General features: G+C 40.6%; 1 protein-coding gene across 4 annotated transcripts in view; it reads left to right on the top strand.

The window, feature by feature from the left end:
• The window catches only part of ctbp2a (C-terminal binding protein 2a), a 57,347-nt gene that overhangs the window by 30,481 nt on the left and 9,952 nt on the right, over positions 1–16,914 (top strand). Inside the window, exon 2 of one of the 4 annotated variants that reach the window (XM_026309965.1) lies at positions 16,265–16,271. The exons of the other annotated variants lie outside the window; for them this stretch is intronic. Within the exon in view, the coding sequence (XP_026165750.1) occupies positions 16,265–16,271 (7 nt within the window). The remainder of the gene's footprint in view (positions 1–16,264; positions 16,272–16,914) is intronic. 4 annotated transcript variants of the gene reach the window in all.

Below are 16,914 nucleotides of genomic sequence, written 5' to 3'. Positions count from 1 at the left end.
TCTTATTCTGTACAGACAAGCCTCATGGCTTCCTGTGAGACTCTGTGAACCACACACTATATACTCGGTAGGTTGAAACTAATTTTAATCGAGACTTAGGCAGAATGGGAACAAATTATTTCATTCAGGCAGTTTTGTTGTCATCTCTGTGATTTTTAGGCCGGAGAGAGCAAATATAAAAAGATCCCCACTGCTTGGCTGACAGATGGACACATGCTTTGGAAAGCATTTTTTGCCACATAGGCATACAGTACATTGCTTGTTGGTCCACACAGAGTCAGCAGAGTAGACCTCATTTGCATGTGGCTGACATTTGTTGCTTTGGTAATTTCATGTGTTAATGTACACGGCTACAAAGCTGCTCTGAAAGCATGTTCCTAAATTGTATGTTGCTAGGCAACGTGGGTTTTGGCGGTAAACGTAGGCAGATTTGCTTGGTTAAAGGGTCGGCCCATTGTTAGAAAACACTGCAAATTACATTTTTATTTTTATTTTGCAAAAGGGCGGTCATCAAGACAAAAGCTTTAATTGATCATGTACATGCTTATTTTCATGTGGGATAAGTGAAAATTAGAAGACTTTGCATTCCTACCTACCTATTGATATTTTGTCAAATAGATAAATTCTATTGTAATAACTGCAACAACACATTTTGCAGTCCTTAATCTAATTAGCTATGAGCTCATATGTCTTTAATTTCTTACAGCCTCAGGCATTTCATAAGTTTCAGGAGTGAGTTGATCCTACAACTATTAAGAATTCCTCTCTGAACTAAGAGCTCATGAGTAAATGCAGATCATTGGCTCCACCCACCACAATATACGATTCTTCATGGAATACCCTTGAGCAAGACCTTGCATTTAAATGAGTAACTCAGACCCGCTCCCTATCCCCCCTGCTGTATATGACATAGTGGTTCCTGTCTCAGGACCCTGGGCAGATAACCTGATGCTAACAGGTCAGTTCTGCTTTGCATGACACACTAGCTGCAGTTTTCTTCCTTGCTCAGACCTAGCGTGATGATGGGAGTGGTCTATGTCATATTAGTTCTGGAGATGGCAGATTATGTATTAACGGGTTCCAGGTCAAAGCTACAAGCAGTTGTTACACAGAGTGAGGGATTAAGGAAGAGAGGGAGGGAGGGAATGAGATACACTATAGTCCTACTGATGATAGATGATGATTGCTGGTTGCATGGTGGGGGAGGGGATACAGGGCCTTGACAGCTGTCAGTCAACCTTGGATTCTCCATGGAGATAAGATTAGGTGCGGGTCAAATTCTGGCCTTAATCTGGGTTGACAGCTAAAGGTTGTTTTTTATTTTGCTGCTAACAGTGCTGTTCTTTTTGACAATAATAGGTGACAGACAGCTGGAGTCACTCCAAGGCTTGAATGGATATGAAACTCCTCTTGGCTGAATCATTACAGAAGATAAACAACTGTGTCTGGTAATAGGGTCAAGCATGTCCACATAAAAATAAAAGATGGTAACTGTAGTATCAACAAAGTATTTCCTTTAAAAAAAAAAAAAAAAAATCACTGAGCTATGGAGTTATAGTTTTTGAAATCTGATAAGATTTTCTGCCATTTAAACAAACAAGTCCTCCAACCTAAATGACAACATCGCTTGTCCCTCCCTTAAAACACGACCCATAGGACCCTTCCAGCGCACCAGACCTTCATCATCAGCAAAACAATCATAAACATCCAATTACAGTTATGGAACGTCCGGGGTTTATTAGATTATTTATTAGTCAAGCACTTGGCTAGGCCTAGCATTGTTGTTAAAGAATCGAAGAATGGAATACTGGTACTCACTCTCCTGGGTGAGATTGATTGGTTTTCTGACCCATCCACCTACCCCAGCCTCTTCTGTATCAGATGTCACCTAACTTCATCTCTTGCTACAGTTTCTAGAGGTCACCTGACTTTAACAGGTCTTAATGAGCAGCTGAGAACATCAGCAGATAGTATTTTGAGACTCCTGTGTTTTTATGTAGAGGAGCACCAATGACACTTAATGCGGAGTGTATACAGAATGGTGTTTGTGTTTGTCTGTGTTTGTGTGTTTGTGTGTGTGTGTCTGTGTGTGTGTGTGTGTGTGTGTGTGCAAACTATCATTAGCAGGTGGCAGTGATGGCGTCTGTTACAGCGCAGTGCAGAGTTGCTCTTCCCCACCAGATGTTCCTCTTAATATGAGGCAGTGATTTCCTTTTTCCTGATGAGTGAGTCTACAGTCTCTGGCTTTCCCTCACTCTGCCAGAATTACTTCAATACAATCTCGAGTACACATTTTCTTTTCATGTCTTATTGCCTTTCTTTTTTTCTCTCTTTTTAAATGATCCACATTTCTCTTTTGTCTCCTGCTGTCTGTTTTTTTTTTCCTTAGTCTCTCATTTATCCCACCTTTTGTAGAGATTTATTTATTTTTGTAGGAACTGATTCTACTGTGACAGCTGAATAGAGCGAGGGGGGAAAAAAGAAGTTAGATGTAATGGGAGAAATATGTTTCTAAACAAATGTCATACCATGCTCAGCACATTCATTCATGATTGTGGTTGTGGGTTTGCTTAGCCCGTCTGCACGAAAATGAGGGAAATGAGGAAAATGAAGATGGGAGGTGATGGAATCCAAGCAGTGACATCAGAACACAGAGGAAGACTGAGCAGGAAAGACAAAGGAGTAGAATTAAATGCACAGAGAGTTTTAGATAAGATTGAGACAGATTGACTGCTTTGGCGGCAGTGAATCCTAAAAGCGGTAGGAGGATTGTAAGTGGAAGATGATAAAAATGGAAACTGTCATTTCATCTTGTAGCAAATGAAGTAGGGGAGAAAAGCAGGAGGACACTTCTAATCCATACAGTGTTCTGTAGGGCTTCTTAATCACACAAATGCCAACATCACTGTCAGTTTCTTTTTTTTTTTTTTTTTCCTTAAGTCTCCAAAAAAACTGTTTAGTTATGTAGATTAACAGTTTGGTCTAAAACGTCCAAAAATGGTGAAGCGTGAACAGCTTCTCAGAGCTCAAGCTGACATTCAAATTGGTTGTTTTTGTCCAACCAACAGCTAAAAATCCAAAGATTTTCAGTGATATTAAACGGAGCACAGCAGAAATTTCTCACATATGAGAAATGGGCTTTAACACAAAATGCCAAGTCTTTACAGAATTTTAGCTTGATAAGTGATGTCCTCCAATAAATTATCAAAGCTGTTATCTATTAATTTCCTGTTGAATTAATGGACTCATTTTAGATTTAGTGTTTATTGTATGTTTTAGTAGTTTTATCTCCTAACCTGCTGTTATCCGCCTGCATTTTTATAGAAATATCGTTAACTAAATACTGTTCAGCATCTACAACATATTGTACATGTATGTTTGTTTGTTGATGCTTACTGAAGAAGAAGAAGAAACTGGACCTTGAAAGGCAAAGTGTGACCAGGGAGGCATAAAGCTCATTCTGGTTAGTTTGTTGCGTCTTTTATGAGTGACATGAAGCGATTAGTTTGTGGAAGCAGAGGCGAGGTAAGGACAGACAGAGGAGGTCACACGCTCAAACATTTTTAGCTCAAAATAAATAAAAAATTAAAGGTCATCTCATTTCTATTGCTTTTCTCCCTTTTCCCTCTTTTTATTCTCATCTTTTCTCCTATTCTGGCTTTCCTACTGTGTTCTCTGTTTCTTTCCTCACATTTTTTCCTCCTCCTTTTATTTCATTTCCTCTTTGCTTCCCTCTTTTCCTTTCCTCTCTTCTCAGCTCCTTCTCCTTACTTTTTTCTCCTCCTATCTCCTTTCCTCTCTTTTCCCTTACCTTTCTTTCATTTTGCCTCCTCTCGGTGCCAGCCCGAGAGTCACCCTGAATTATTCATTTTGAGAAAATCAAATCTTCACTGATGGGGCGTTGCAGAGCTCGACACTTTGCTGCGCTGTGTTTTAACAAAAGCGAGGGAGAGATATGTTTAGAGGTGCCGATGAATCTCATTTGCACCCAAGGAAAATATTATGCATTTCTCAGTAGGCATGTCAGCCGTGTTCAGGATCACACCGGGCTGTAAATGGGATTGTGTTTCACAGTGTTTTTAGTCTCACACAGGGAGCAGGATTTGTGATTGCGTGCGTGTCAATGTGTGTGAGCAGCCATCTCTGCGTTTTTAATGTTTTATTATATGACACATTTAGAGATATTTGGGCAAAAAGACACATTTCTAAACAAGTTAAAGTAAAGACAGTCACTTGGGTAATGAATCAGCAGACTACAGTCAGAGTTAGATATGAATGAGTGTGTATTTGTCTGTGTGTTTATGGCATCAGGTTTCAATTATTTGTGCTCACATGCTGTTTGTCTAAAACTGCAGCATACATGAAAGATGTAATGTGTAACACCTTCTCCCATCATCTCTCTCTCTCTCTCTCTCTTATACACACACACACACACAATTACACACTTTCGTTTAATCACCTTATTTTTATGTCTTTTTCTCTTTAAGTAGGACATTTGGCTGAAGTCACAGTAGAAAGACAGAGGTGCAGGCAGAGAGTGACGGTGCTGGAGACGTGCAGTGATGCACAGATGGGGCATGAATTGATGTGCTGAGATCACCTTCCAAAATAAAAAAAAAACATCATTTGTTGTCCACCTGCAGCGGCGCCATCTCTCTGTTTTTCCACTGCACCACTGCTCTTCTCACCCTTCTCCCCAGAATCTCGTTTGGCAACAGCTCGCTGTGTAGATCACAGGAGGCAGATGGGATGCTGAGTTTTAGAGGTCAAATAATACAGCACTGTTTTCATGAATGAGTTTTTTTTGTGTGCTTGGTTTGTTAGTTTTGGCTACATGTTGCAACAAAACCTTCTCAATGGAGCCCTTTAAACTCACTACACTCCTATTGAGCGCACAGTAAATACATGTGACACAATATGACAGCTTACTACAACATGTGTAATGCATCGTGTGTTTGCTGTATGTCAGTATTGAGTAGAATACAACTTTCTCATGTACTCATTCATTCATCGCAGGTCTGCAGCCAGTGATCATTTTTATTGTTGATTTATTACACGTTAATCATGTGTTACATACCATGTCAGCGAGTACTGAAAATAATAACTCACTTTTTAAAACCCAGTGTCACAAACCAAACTAAAAATGTTCAATTTACAATTTTAAGAAACAGAAAAAAAACTTTGTAAGGCAAACTAAGAAATGTTACTACTAGCATTTTAACTAACTTTCAGCACTAACTCTTGGATTCATTTGTTCATCACTTTTTATTTTTATTTTGACATTAACACAGAGCGACACAACCTTCCTGTTGATTTATTTGTCATGTATCAATGCTGAAAAACAGTTATTTGATTGTTTGTTCTATAAAATAAGATAATAGTGAAAATAGTCTGTCATAATTTCCTTAGGTGACATTTTATTTTTTTTGTCCAGCTAACATAATCAAAATATTTTGAACTGCCAAAATGTTTTGGCAATTTACTTAATTATCAAAATAGTTCATTTTGTGTCAGTCTAATTTATTCACTAAATTCTAAAGCATATTTTCAGGATGTGTGTTCCCTCTTCAAAATCACTGTTCTCGCTGCAAATGATGATCCCGAGGCAAATACTTCTAAACCTTCATTATCAGAAAAGAAAGAATCCTTTTTAAAATGTCCGACAGAGGCAAAGTGGCTCAGTGTCGGGCTGAACTCGCAGAGTGGTGTAATAGTAAATACGCTAATCTGTTACTCCTGCGTGTAGTTGGGTTTAAATCTCAGAATCGATCGAAGGATTGTAGTGTTCCAGGCAAACACTGAACTGTGCTGGTGTCTGCAAGTGCACGCCACCACTGCTCAGTAGGAGGTGTACGTGTCTGACTTAGAGCTATTTTGTCCATATGGGAATTAATTTTGCAACTGCGGGAATTTTTTCTAAGCACAGTTTTCGTGCAGTGTTAAAAGGTTTAACCACTGTGGCCCCCATACGTGACAATCATCACCTGTGTCTGTGTTTTCATATGCATGTCTAAGTCCTCTGTGCAAGAGTGACAAGAAATGAATGCTGAGCAACATTCTTACACTGAAGGCTAGAAATGAAGCTTGTCGAGTGGCAAAACCAATTTACGTGTGCTCTTGTTAAAGGGCAGGAGTGAACAGGATAGAAATCACAGAGTGAGATCCTGAAGCAGTGTTTGTGAGCCAGAGGGAGTGAGACTAAGAAGTGGGGTGGTGGTGGTGGTGGGGGGGCTGGCACTCTTGAAGGACCATGAAGGCCAGATTGCCGCAAATAATAAAATAGAAAGGCGGGGAGGGAGGGAAGGAAAAAAGAGCGAAGGAAAATATTTTGAGGGAAGGGGAAGGTTGGAGGCAATGGAAGAGGGAGTCATACATGTGCCAGGATCACTGCACCTCGTGCCGTGACTGGTACTCTTCAGGGATTTTTTTTCTCCCTCATTTTATTCACCTCTTTTTTTTTTGGTTTCTCCTGCGTAGCTGTGGCTTGTTTTCTGTCTCTTTTTTTTGTCTTCTCTATTTTTCTAGCCCCCCACCCCTTCCTCTCTCTCCCTCTCTGTGTTTCTCTGTGACTCGCAACAAAAGGCTGACGGAGTGAGCCTGACGTCTGAATGAACAGCCCAAACCTGCGGTGAAGGGAGAGAAGAGGAAGACGGAGCAGGGAAGAGGAGGCTGAGGAGAAAAGATACAAGTGATCCGACTGAAGGGGCGGACAGAGGAGAGAGCGTAAAAGTACTGATTGCTGGCTGAAGACGAATAGATATCCAATTTTTTTTTTTTTTTTTTTTTTTTCCCCCATCCCTCTTTGGAGATTAAAAGAGTTGAAGGCACCGATTTCACTGCACAGTAGGAAGGGGGGTGACGACTGTAGATCTCGCTTTCCTGTCCTCCACCTCTGCCGCTGCCCTCCTGTGCCACCTTCCATTTGTTTTTCCCTCAAGAGCAGCAGTCGTCTGAGAAAGAGAAATGGATCTTCTGGGGGTGAGGTGATGACGGAGGACAGATTTGGAAAGAAGCAGTGGAAGAGCAAGAGAAGACAGCAAGGGAAGACAGAGAGAGGGAGGGAGGGATTCTGGAGGGGGAGCTAGAGAGGGTAACCCCAGGGCATACTGCGTGAGAATCCCCCAACGCCCACTTTTTCTTTTTTCTTTTGTTCGTTGTTTTTTTTTTTTTTTTTTTTTTGGTCCCTCTCCACTATATTTCCTCTACCATGTGCATCTCCTGATTTGAAGAATGTGGAGACAGCATTTCCCAGGCAAGGAGCATGTTTTGCGTTTTTGTGCATATGCGTGTTTATGCGTGCATGTATTTGTGAAGGCTAATAATAAAAAATAATGTATTGGTGCGTGTGATGGCGAGGGGTGGGGGTGAGAGCTGGATTTGGCTTCAGGGCTAATGAGCCTCTTATGTTTTTGCAATGAAGTGTGTCATGAAAACAGTGTGTGTGCATGAGGGCAAGCACCCATCTGAGCGTGTCAGTGTTTCCTTGGTTTAAAACCACAGCAGGGAGAGGACAGAGGACAGTGAAATTAGATGGGTTGTCATTAAGAGGGTAAAAAGTCACAGTAGTATGGGTGTACAAGTGGCTTTATGTGAGACTGTTATTGGTTGTTCCTGTGTGTGAATAATATAAATGGTGTGGTTGCAAGATGAATTCAGGGCTCATTATTTTTTACTTTTTAAATTCTTGTGGATTTATCAGTACTCATTTTAATGCTTATAATATCAAAACAGTCAGTAGACTGAGAACTGAGTAAAGCTGTAGTTAGAGTACAAACTATGCTGTTTAATTGTAGTGGGACTCTGGATTATCATTGTAATCAACAGCTAATGTCAATTCTTCCCAGTTTTTCTTCTTGCTTTGAGTTACTGGAAGCAGAGCTGGTGTCCTCATGCAGCAATAAGCAACTTTTAGGTCCTGACAAAATTGTTTGTTGAAATGGATGTATTTCATACTAATTGATTTGGTGCCATGGTTTATGTGTGAATGCTCCTGACCTGTGCACACGCTAAGCTTGTGTGAAGTAAAGCAGGAGGGCACTGTTTGCTGTTCATCTGCACCGACACATGTTTTGGTCTCAGGAGTTTCTAGGCCTTGCTAGTGAAGCACAAAAGACGACATTTAAAGAGGAGATGTTTATGGATGAATACCTGCCTCTCTCCCACCTTCTGTTGTTTTTACTACTGACATCACTTGTCATATCTTTGTCAGTGTATGTTTTCCACTTTCTGTCTTGCACTTTTAATTATAATTTCACCCTGCTGTCCTCTCTTATCCCTCCTGTCTCCTCCCTCCCTCACTCATCTTGGCTGGGTGTTTGGCTGGTGATAAGTTTGGAGGAGGGCAGGCAGACGGAGGACAATCAGGGTCTTTGTGTGTCCACATAGTGGAAGAAGAGACAGGCTGGGGTGGCGACGATGTAGTTGGATGCTGATAGGGTCTGGTGGGGACCTGGAAGAGGCAAGTCTGCCAGGAAGAAAAAAAAAAAAAAAAAGATTACACCTTCCTTTTTTGTCTACATATGCCGGGGGACTGTAAACACGCTCCAGAAAGTAGATGCTTCTAAAAATACAGACGGCTGATTCATATTTGCACAGTTGTAAAGAGAAACATAGCAGTTTCATACTGTAATTACAGGTGGACATACACAACCAGCATTAGGAAAACAGAAAAGAGAAGAATGGAGCATTAGTACTGAGAGCTGTGAACGCTCTCTAACATATTATTTAACAAAATATGTGACATTCCTGATAAACACTGACTATTAATGGTTATCATCTGTGGGTGTGTGTGAAGCTGAGTGCAGCCAAATTTGTGTGTCAGTGTGTGCATGCAGTACTGAGCCGTGTTGATCCACGCGAGCATGTTCCTTAAATCTTCCTGGAAAATGCCGTAGAGAAATGCCGATGTCACTTATGTGCGGACACTGCTCCTCAAACCTCACGTTCCATGTATGGGTTGCCAGGTTGGGCTGCCTTTTAGGGGTGAGAATTAATATAATGAAATCAAGCTTTCCCTTTCCCACTGCCACAGTTGCCACAATGAAAGCCCATTGGCCTTCTCTCTGTGCTCTGACCATCCCATCACCGAGGCCCCCCAGCTTGGGAGTTGCTAGGTAACCAGAACCAGCTGTTGGTCCTAAGCCCACTGAGCCTGTTCTGGCACAGCTTCAAGTGTGGAGCAGTTTTCTCTAAGCTCTCTATGAACTCAGCGACCGCTGCTCTGGCCCTGACATCATCGTGCCATGGAAAATCTTCCTCACTTCCTTTTGTTTTTACAGTTTTATTGTTCCACTGATGCAGGGACCGGTGTGGGAATGTTCACGGCATGTGTCAGACAATTTTGAGTAATTTAGGAGCATATCATCACCTCATCACCTTTCACACACAAGAGGGCAAAGGAGATAGGAAATACAGTGAGAAAGGGCATGAGGACAGTGAGAAGAAGGAGCAGGTGATGAGAGTTGAAGAAGAAGAAGAGGTCCTTTGTAATTTAGAGTCAGCTGAAAATGACATAAAGATATAAAGAGAGTCACTAATGTGTCTCACTCGTCTTTAGGTGAGGATACTAAACTGTCTCAGAAGGCTATTAAATGAGATTTGAGATGGCACAATACACAGTGTAATTATTCAGGAAGTCACAATAGTGCTGGTAAGTTAATATGACTTCCCTGTCCCAAAGTGGACCATTTACTTTTCAAACTGTGACAAACAAGCCACAAGTAAATCTGAGGGGAGTGCATTAACTTCCAAATGAAATTGTCTCTGTAAAATGACCAAGGCAGGATTCAGATCCATGAAACCACAAAACCAGAGCACTTGATCTGTCAGAGAATGGAGCTTAGGAAATTATGATAAGTGATGTAGTGCTATGTTATTAAATACCAATTTAAAGATTGTTTCCAAACCCAAGGGGAGAAATACAGGTTTGAGAGAGGGTTTATTTTCTTTCATTGATTGTTTGTGCACTATTTAAGAAATGATCCCTCTGAAAACTCTGACTCATAGCATCTGGCAGCGGAGATTTTTTGAGCAGCTTTTCCAAGATCAGCCCTTCCAAATGAGAGAATTAGACACCGGAGCATATTCACTAAGGAAAGGAATATTTCTACGAGTTCTGTGTTCTCTCCTGATGTTTAAAAAGATGACTTCTATTTCTGTTTGTCAGAATCCAAAAAGGCTTTTTAGCTTGGAACATCTGTAATCCATTTGTGGCTGAGAGAACACTCTTGCCAGCTCTGCCAAAAGTTTTCATACTTCCTGGAGAATCATCCAGTTTGTGATTAGCGTTGACTAAAGGATGATATCAGCCTCAGTCCATTCAAGCTTCCCTTGAGGGGTGTAACAGCAAATGACCTCCACTGGATAAGAATCTGTTGTCACCGTAAGCAGTGTTTAGATGTAGTTAGTCAAGCTGTTGGCTTTGTTTCTTTATTACTTGCTGGCTTCAAGACAATGCTGGCTGTTGTACTATGATAAATACTTTGGGTACAATAACAGTGAATTGGCACAAGCAATTTGCATTTATATCTAGACGACTACCAGGCAAAAGATCCAGCCGCCTAATGTAAACCATCTTTAGCCATGTTGTTCCTACTGCACACACAAGTTTACATAACAGCAAATAGGCCCTTGAAAATGGCTCCATGGTGCATTTTTGTTTCACTTAAAAGCAGGTCTGGTGTTCTGCCTGGTGTCGGGTGGGACTGTGTTTGGACAGGGAAAGTTTTGGCTTCTTTTTTTGCTTCGTAGACTTCAGGGTCTGGGCCTGGCTGCCGGGTGGGGCAGCTGGCAAGTTTCTGCCAAACTCCCCAAGCTGGTGCCGACCCAACCGGGGAGCAAGAAAGATGGAAGCAGAGAGAGGGAGTGGTAAGACATGAGTTAAGTAAAGAAAAAGAAAGAAAGATGCAATTAGGTTTTTCATATTCTCTTGTGGGATGTCTGGCTGTTGCTCAAGTTTAACATCAACAAATGACTGATATTATAGCCCTTTGTAGCTGCAAGCTAATTCTGAGTCCCAGTAATATCCCTCTAATATTGCACAAGGACCAATAAAGTCCCTATTGTAAACAATATTTAGCTTACAGAAGAACTAATAACGCACACAGTAGGGAAGTGTAATATTCCTATAATATTACTACCAGTGTGTCTCTTGGTAAGTTTACAACATAGAAATAAAAAAAGACAAAAACACAAAGAAAAAATATCAAAAATATCAAAAAACTTATCAGTAGCAAATTTTGTAAGACACACACACACACACACACACACACACATATATATATATATATTACAGTTAGAGCTGCAGTATTGCCTCGGAGTATTTTTTTCATTTATTAATTTTGGATAGACAAAATGTTTAACTAATTAGTTGAGAAAATAATCAGAAGATTTACTGCTAATGAAAGTAATCTTTGTTTACAACCCTAGTGATGTTTTCTGGTCAAACATCTTAAATGTGTGAGATACATCCACATTCTTCTTGTAAACAGCAGATTTCACATTAGAGCTTTGAGGACTGTTTTAGATTTTCCTCCTGGTGATTTTTATTAGTTTAAGAACTTTAAATTGATGGATTTTGCCCAACATGCACTAGTGTATTTCTGACAGTGTGATACCACAGTCCCACAACTCATTAACTTTAATGTGACACAACTTCCCTGGAGGGATCGGTGCCAAGAGGCCATTACAGAGTCAACAGTCAGCAACACCTTTCGTTCTGGAGCGTGATTGAGCAGTTGTAGATTTTTTTTATTGTCTGAACCTTCACTCCATTAAAGTTAAGTATATAAAACACACCGTTGCCCATTTAGATAAACATACAGTCATTTTGTAGTTTTTTTTCTTGGCTGAGTGACTGAAGGAAGATTCGTTTTTTTCTGTCTAAAGCCAGTGAGCTCCTTCATATCATTGGCCAGGTATGTGAGTCATTAAGACCCTCATTAACAACCTTGTTAGGTGTTAATTATCCACCGATTCATCATGTGTTAATGCGGTGCCACGTTCTCCTTTATTAGACTGGAGAAAAGCAATTAGCCACCAGGAAATAATTAATCAACAGCACTTTGACCCACTTCCTGAAAGTCTCACTGTTTTTTCTACCAGCTGTTGTTAGTGTGTGTATATACGTACAGTCAAAGCAAGTGATTCTGTGTTCGCTGTTTGTCGTTTGCTTTCGTGTCAGTGTGTGTCTGAGCAGCAGTGCATTTCCCTGTGCGTGACTCTTCCTTAGACAGTTGGAGCTGCAATAATGAACTCTGCAGGAGTGTGATGAGGCGGCGCAGGAGTTGCGTAGCCACAGGTGTGTTTGGCGAACAGTGTGGCTCTTCCTCCCCAGAGCTGCCTCGCTAACACACGCTACCTCATACACACACCTACCTCATATACACACACACACACACACACACACACACACATGCACACAGAGTCATCCATTGCACCTTATTCTTTTTTGCCTTTTCTTATTGTGCACTTTTCTTTTTTCTCATCATTCTTCTCTTTTGGCTTGTCATTTAGGCTTTTATGAAGTGCTGCTAATACAGTACAATAAAAAATAATCTTTTAATCCCTAAAGCATTTTATAAAACAGAGTTATAAAGTGGCTGACAAAACAGTTTTAAAACCTCCAGCTCATAAAATCAATGCAAAACAGTGAAGAGCAATGTAAGCAAGACATAAAAAATACAAGCCAAGCAATAATGCAAAATAAAATCATCAGCAAAATAAGGTGAGTATTTAACATTATATATTTTCAGCAAAAAAAACATCTGTAAAAGTGAAATTCGGGCAGTTATTCAGCAGGTAATTTATCTGCTGGTTTAGACTCCACAAAGGAAAATGTTAACTCAAACTCTCAGGAAGCCTGAGTCGTGTGTATCAGTTACAAGATACTCCAATAATTCAGTGTAGCACTTTAATAAAGTTGGGATCTTACACAAGTATTTTAAAAAGAATGGACAAAATGGAAGCAGCAGAAGCTGAGATATCCCGACAGATTCACTCTCCACAAAGCAGCTGTAGCACCTTTCTTTAGACACTCCCACATCAAGCATCCAGTTTGTAATTCAGGCTTTGTTAAAAAAAAAATCCACTATTTGAATCTACTGATAATCTCTTGAAGGTTTATGCTACAAGTCATCAACAGACTCAAGAAGCAAAGCTACAACTGCACTTACTTCTCAGGTTTTTTTCAGCCATCATGGGACTGTTCTCCTTGCCTGCTCTTCCTTTCCTGCTCTCCATCCTCTTTCTTTCCTGGTCCTGTATCTTTAATTCCCTGAGCAGTGAGCTCTTTACTCATATGTATCCTCTATTTGTGGGGACACCTCAGTATCTCGCCTCTGGGATGTTTGAATGTGGTTTGCCTTATGTGGTTTAATACAAAAAGAGAGCGAAACAGAGGCTGCAGCAGCAACTAGATGAATTAACACTTAAAAAATGGTTGTATGTAAATTTGCAAAAGCTCAGGTGTTAATGACACAATGCAGAGCTCTTATTAAAACGAATCCTATGTTTCTCTCTGAGCCTATGCTGAGGTAGTCTGTCTTTTCTGATGTGTGTGTGTGTGTGTGTGTGTGTGTGTGTGTGTGTGTGTGTGTGTGTGTGTGTGCAGGTTTGTGTCTTTGCAAATGTTCAGAAGCATGCAAATGCTGCATAATTTATGTGTGGTTTATGTGAAATATAAAAGACACATTGTGAATTCGCTGTAAATGGGGGAAATTAATTTAACAAATAACTATAGTCATTTTTTGCTACACTAAATTTCAGCAGTCATGAAAAGAGAAAAATTGAAAACGTGATGTCAAATGTAAGGATTTCTTAATATTAATTATTCATGTCAAATGGTAACAATCAAAGTTAGATTTTGGAAAAAAACAACCTTATGTGTTATAACACAATCAAGAATTTAACAACTAGCATCAAATTTTGATTCAGATGTTGCTTAATTTTTATGGGCGCATGGCAAAGCACAAAGCCTTTTTGACGGCTTTTTCCAGCTAATCTGAAGTGCACAGAAATTGCTCATGTGAAATAGCTGAAACTGTTTCTGCCCATGCTGCATCCCATCCTCTCCAAATAACAAGCTTATTTTGAACATTTGTTCTCAAGACCTTTCTACATTGTAGACCAGCACCAGAAAATACCATTTCAGGGACAATAAAGTTGCATCAGGAATCAGTGCAACCTCTTCAGCTGCCTGCACAGAACAGAAAACCACCCTGCTAGCAGAGAAGTGCAGTGCAGTTAACTGAAACACTGCTATATTTACATACACATGGATGTTTTGTTTTTACATTATGAGCCTGTGATGTGTATATGGTACATATGTTAGCATGTTGTAGTTGTGTAGGTCACACGCACACACACACACACACACACCCTCACACACACAAACACACAGGCTGTCGTTGCTTTCCAAAACTAGAGGAGTGATAGTGACAGACATAGAGTGAACAGGCTTGGATGTCCTCTCCAGCAGCGCAGATGCCACTAAATAAAATATTTCATAATCCTGCCCAAATCCTCTAATCACCATGACAACAGGCAGCAGGGAGCCAAAGAGTGTTGAGCCTGTGCCCCCCCAATTTACACACACACACACCTTCTCTCCCTCTCCCCTTTTTTCCATGTTCTCTGATTTTCCCCCTCCATATTACAATATTTTCTTATCAGCTAAAAATACATCACAACGGTTTTAGTAGGTTAATTGGCTCACTCTTGCACAGTCAACTGAATCAGCCAGTCTTTGGATCAGTCAAGTATGACGCTCAGTATGGGCACATTAATAATTTCTAGCAGTTTGTCCCACTTCTGTCTGTGAAGGGGCCACTGTATCATAACTACATAATATCGTAACAACAAGGTGATACAGACAGAAAACCACAAACCTTCAGGTGACCTCAAGTTTAAATTTAATTACTGTAAACCTACTGATTTTCTCCAGTGTTGGAACAAGGCTGTGAAATGTGTAAACTGTAAAGAAGGCACACAAACACACACATGCATGCACACACACACACACACACACACACACACACACACACACAGCCCGCTGGTTGCTCTACAGTGATAGGATAATGGAGGTGATGACCTCATGGGGTGAAAGGACCTGTTGCCTGGTAACAGTGTGGATAACAGCAAAAGGGGTGGGGGTATAGGTGGGTGGTCATATCACCAACATTGCTTGTCTGTGAGTGTGTGTGTGTGTGTTGCCAGGTAAGGGAGATGATGCCAGTGGTTTAAAGAATAAGGCAGCTCAGGCCAGTTTGAGTATCGATTCCATTTGTGTGTGTGTGTGTGTGTGTGTGCGTGTGTGTGTGTGTCTGTGCACCACAGTCCCCGACTGTGTCAACACTTTCTACTGCAGGATGCTTTTCTTCCATCTTACTGCTTTTTCTTCAGCTCATTGGACCCGTTGCGTGCCCGACATAGATAACACCGGACAACAGGTTTTTAGCAGCTGGTCATGAAAAGCACTTTTAAATGTATCACACATATCACATACCATTTCATTGAAATATTCTCATTTTATGTTTAATAATATTTACTTCAGCTTTTGTGTAGCTGAGGCGTTCCTATGCATGCACTTAGGGCAGCTTGCATAACAGTCGAGTAACTGGTGTAGCCTTACAGCTTGGACATGCCCGTGTCCACCTAGACTGCCTGAAAAATGCTATAAAAGCAGTGCACATACACAGTTCTACTGTATCAGTGTGTGTAGTTTGATGTGATTGTTTAAAGGCTTTGTGCTGTACGTTACATAACAAGAAAGCTAGTGGATGTCTGTGGAATGAATGCATGGTGATAGCAGAAATGTTCATTAATGTTGCAATAGATGTGATGCTGTTCCACTACATATTCAGGGTTTATGCACCTAAACCTCAAAAATGCACCATGGCCAGACTTATTAAGAAAGCATATGAGCTGTACTTTACTTCTAAGATTAGTGATTAAGACAGAACCTGGGCTCATATTTGTTGTGCGGGATATGCTGCGGATCTTGGAGCTTGGCCGAGGGGCTCAGTATTTCAATGCTGTTTGCTGTCCCAATGAAACTGTGAGAACAAGAGGATCACGTGCTGGACTGATACTTCTTTCTGACTTACAGTATGTTTCCGGTTTCTCTGCAAACAGTAAGAAATCAACTTAGAATACCTTAGGCTGCTTTCAGCTGTGAGACCGATGCTACATGATGAGAGTCACCCAGTCACAAAGCCACCAGACAAAAGTGGTTTGGATGAAACAGATGCTGCGCTACATCAGCCAGGCACGTGGTCAGGGATTTAGCTTTGTCAAAAGAAAAGCAGAACTACTCAAGATGGCAAGAACAGTGTTTGTTATCAGGTATGACATCTTCTGTTTTGAAGCCATCAAGATGATTTAACAACGGATCCTCCCTTCTCAGTAAAAAGTTGATGCACCTACAGTGTCAAAAGTAACAGATCTCATTCTGCAGGAGAAAGTTAGTACTGATGCCCCAATGCTTCAGCAGCTGTAGATGCTTCAGATGCAGTTTGTCAAGCCCAATAATTCAACCTAGGGGTCGTGGTACGGCAAATGGTCACAAAATAAATCCGTGGGAATATGAGATCATTAATAGTAGAGGAAAGAAAACAATCAAGGTCTGATACATAGATGTTTTCAGTCTTCTTACCTTAAAAATGTACCTTAGACAATAAACATTCTACTTTATGAATGCTTCTGGGTGTAGAATATAGATTTTTGGCTGCTGGTCACAAAAGCCTTTGCATATTCCACACTGTTTTATTGAAATCTTCTATTTTTCCAATTTATCTAATATTTCAAGTGTAGGCTATTTTGGCATGTGTGCAAAATGTTAGTAACAATGGTACATTGAAATGCCTGTTGAGTCTACAAGTACTCTACAGCTGCTCAATATAAAAGATGGGTACATCA

Source organism: Mastacembelus armatus, chromosome 15 (assembly GCF_900324485.2).
Source record: "Mastacembelus armatus chromosome 15, fMasArm1.2, whole genome shotgun sequence".
Classification (NCBI taxonomy): Eukaryota; Metazoa; Chordata; class Actinopteri; order Synbranchiformes; family Mastacembelidae; genus Mastacembelus; species Mastacembelus armatus.
The sequence above is the reverse complement of the archived record's forward strand: the minus strand, read 5'-3'. Positions and strand labels throughout refer to the sequence as shown.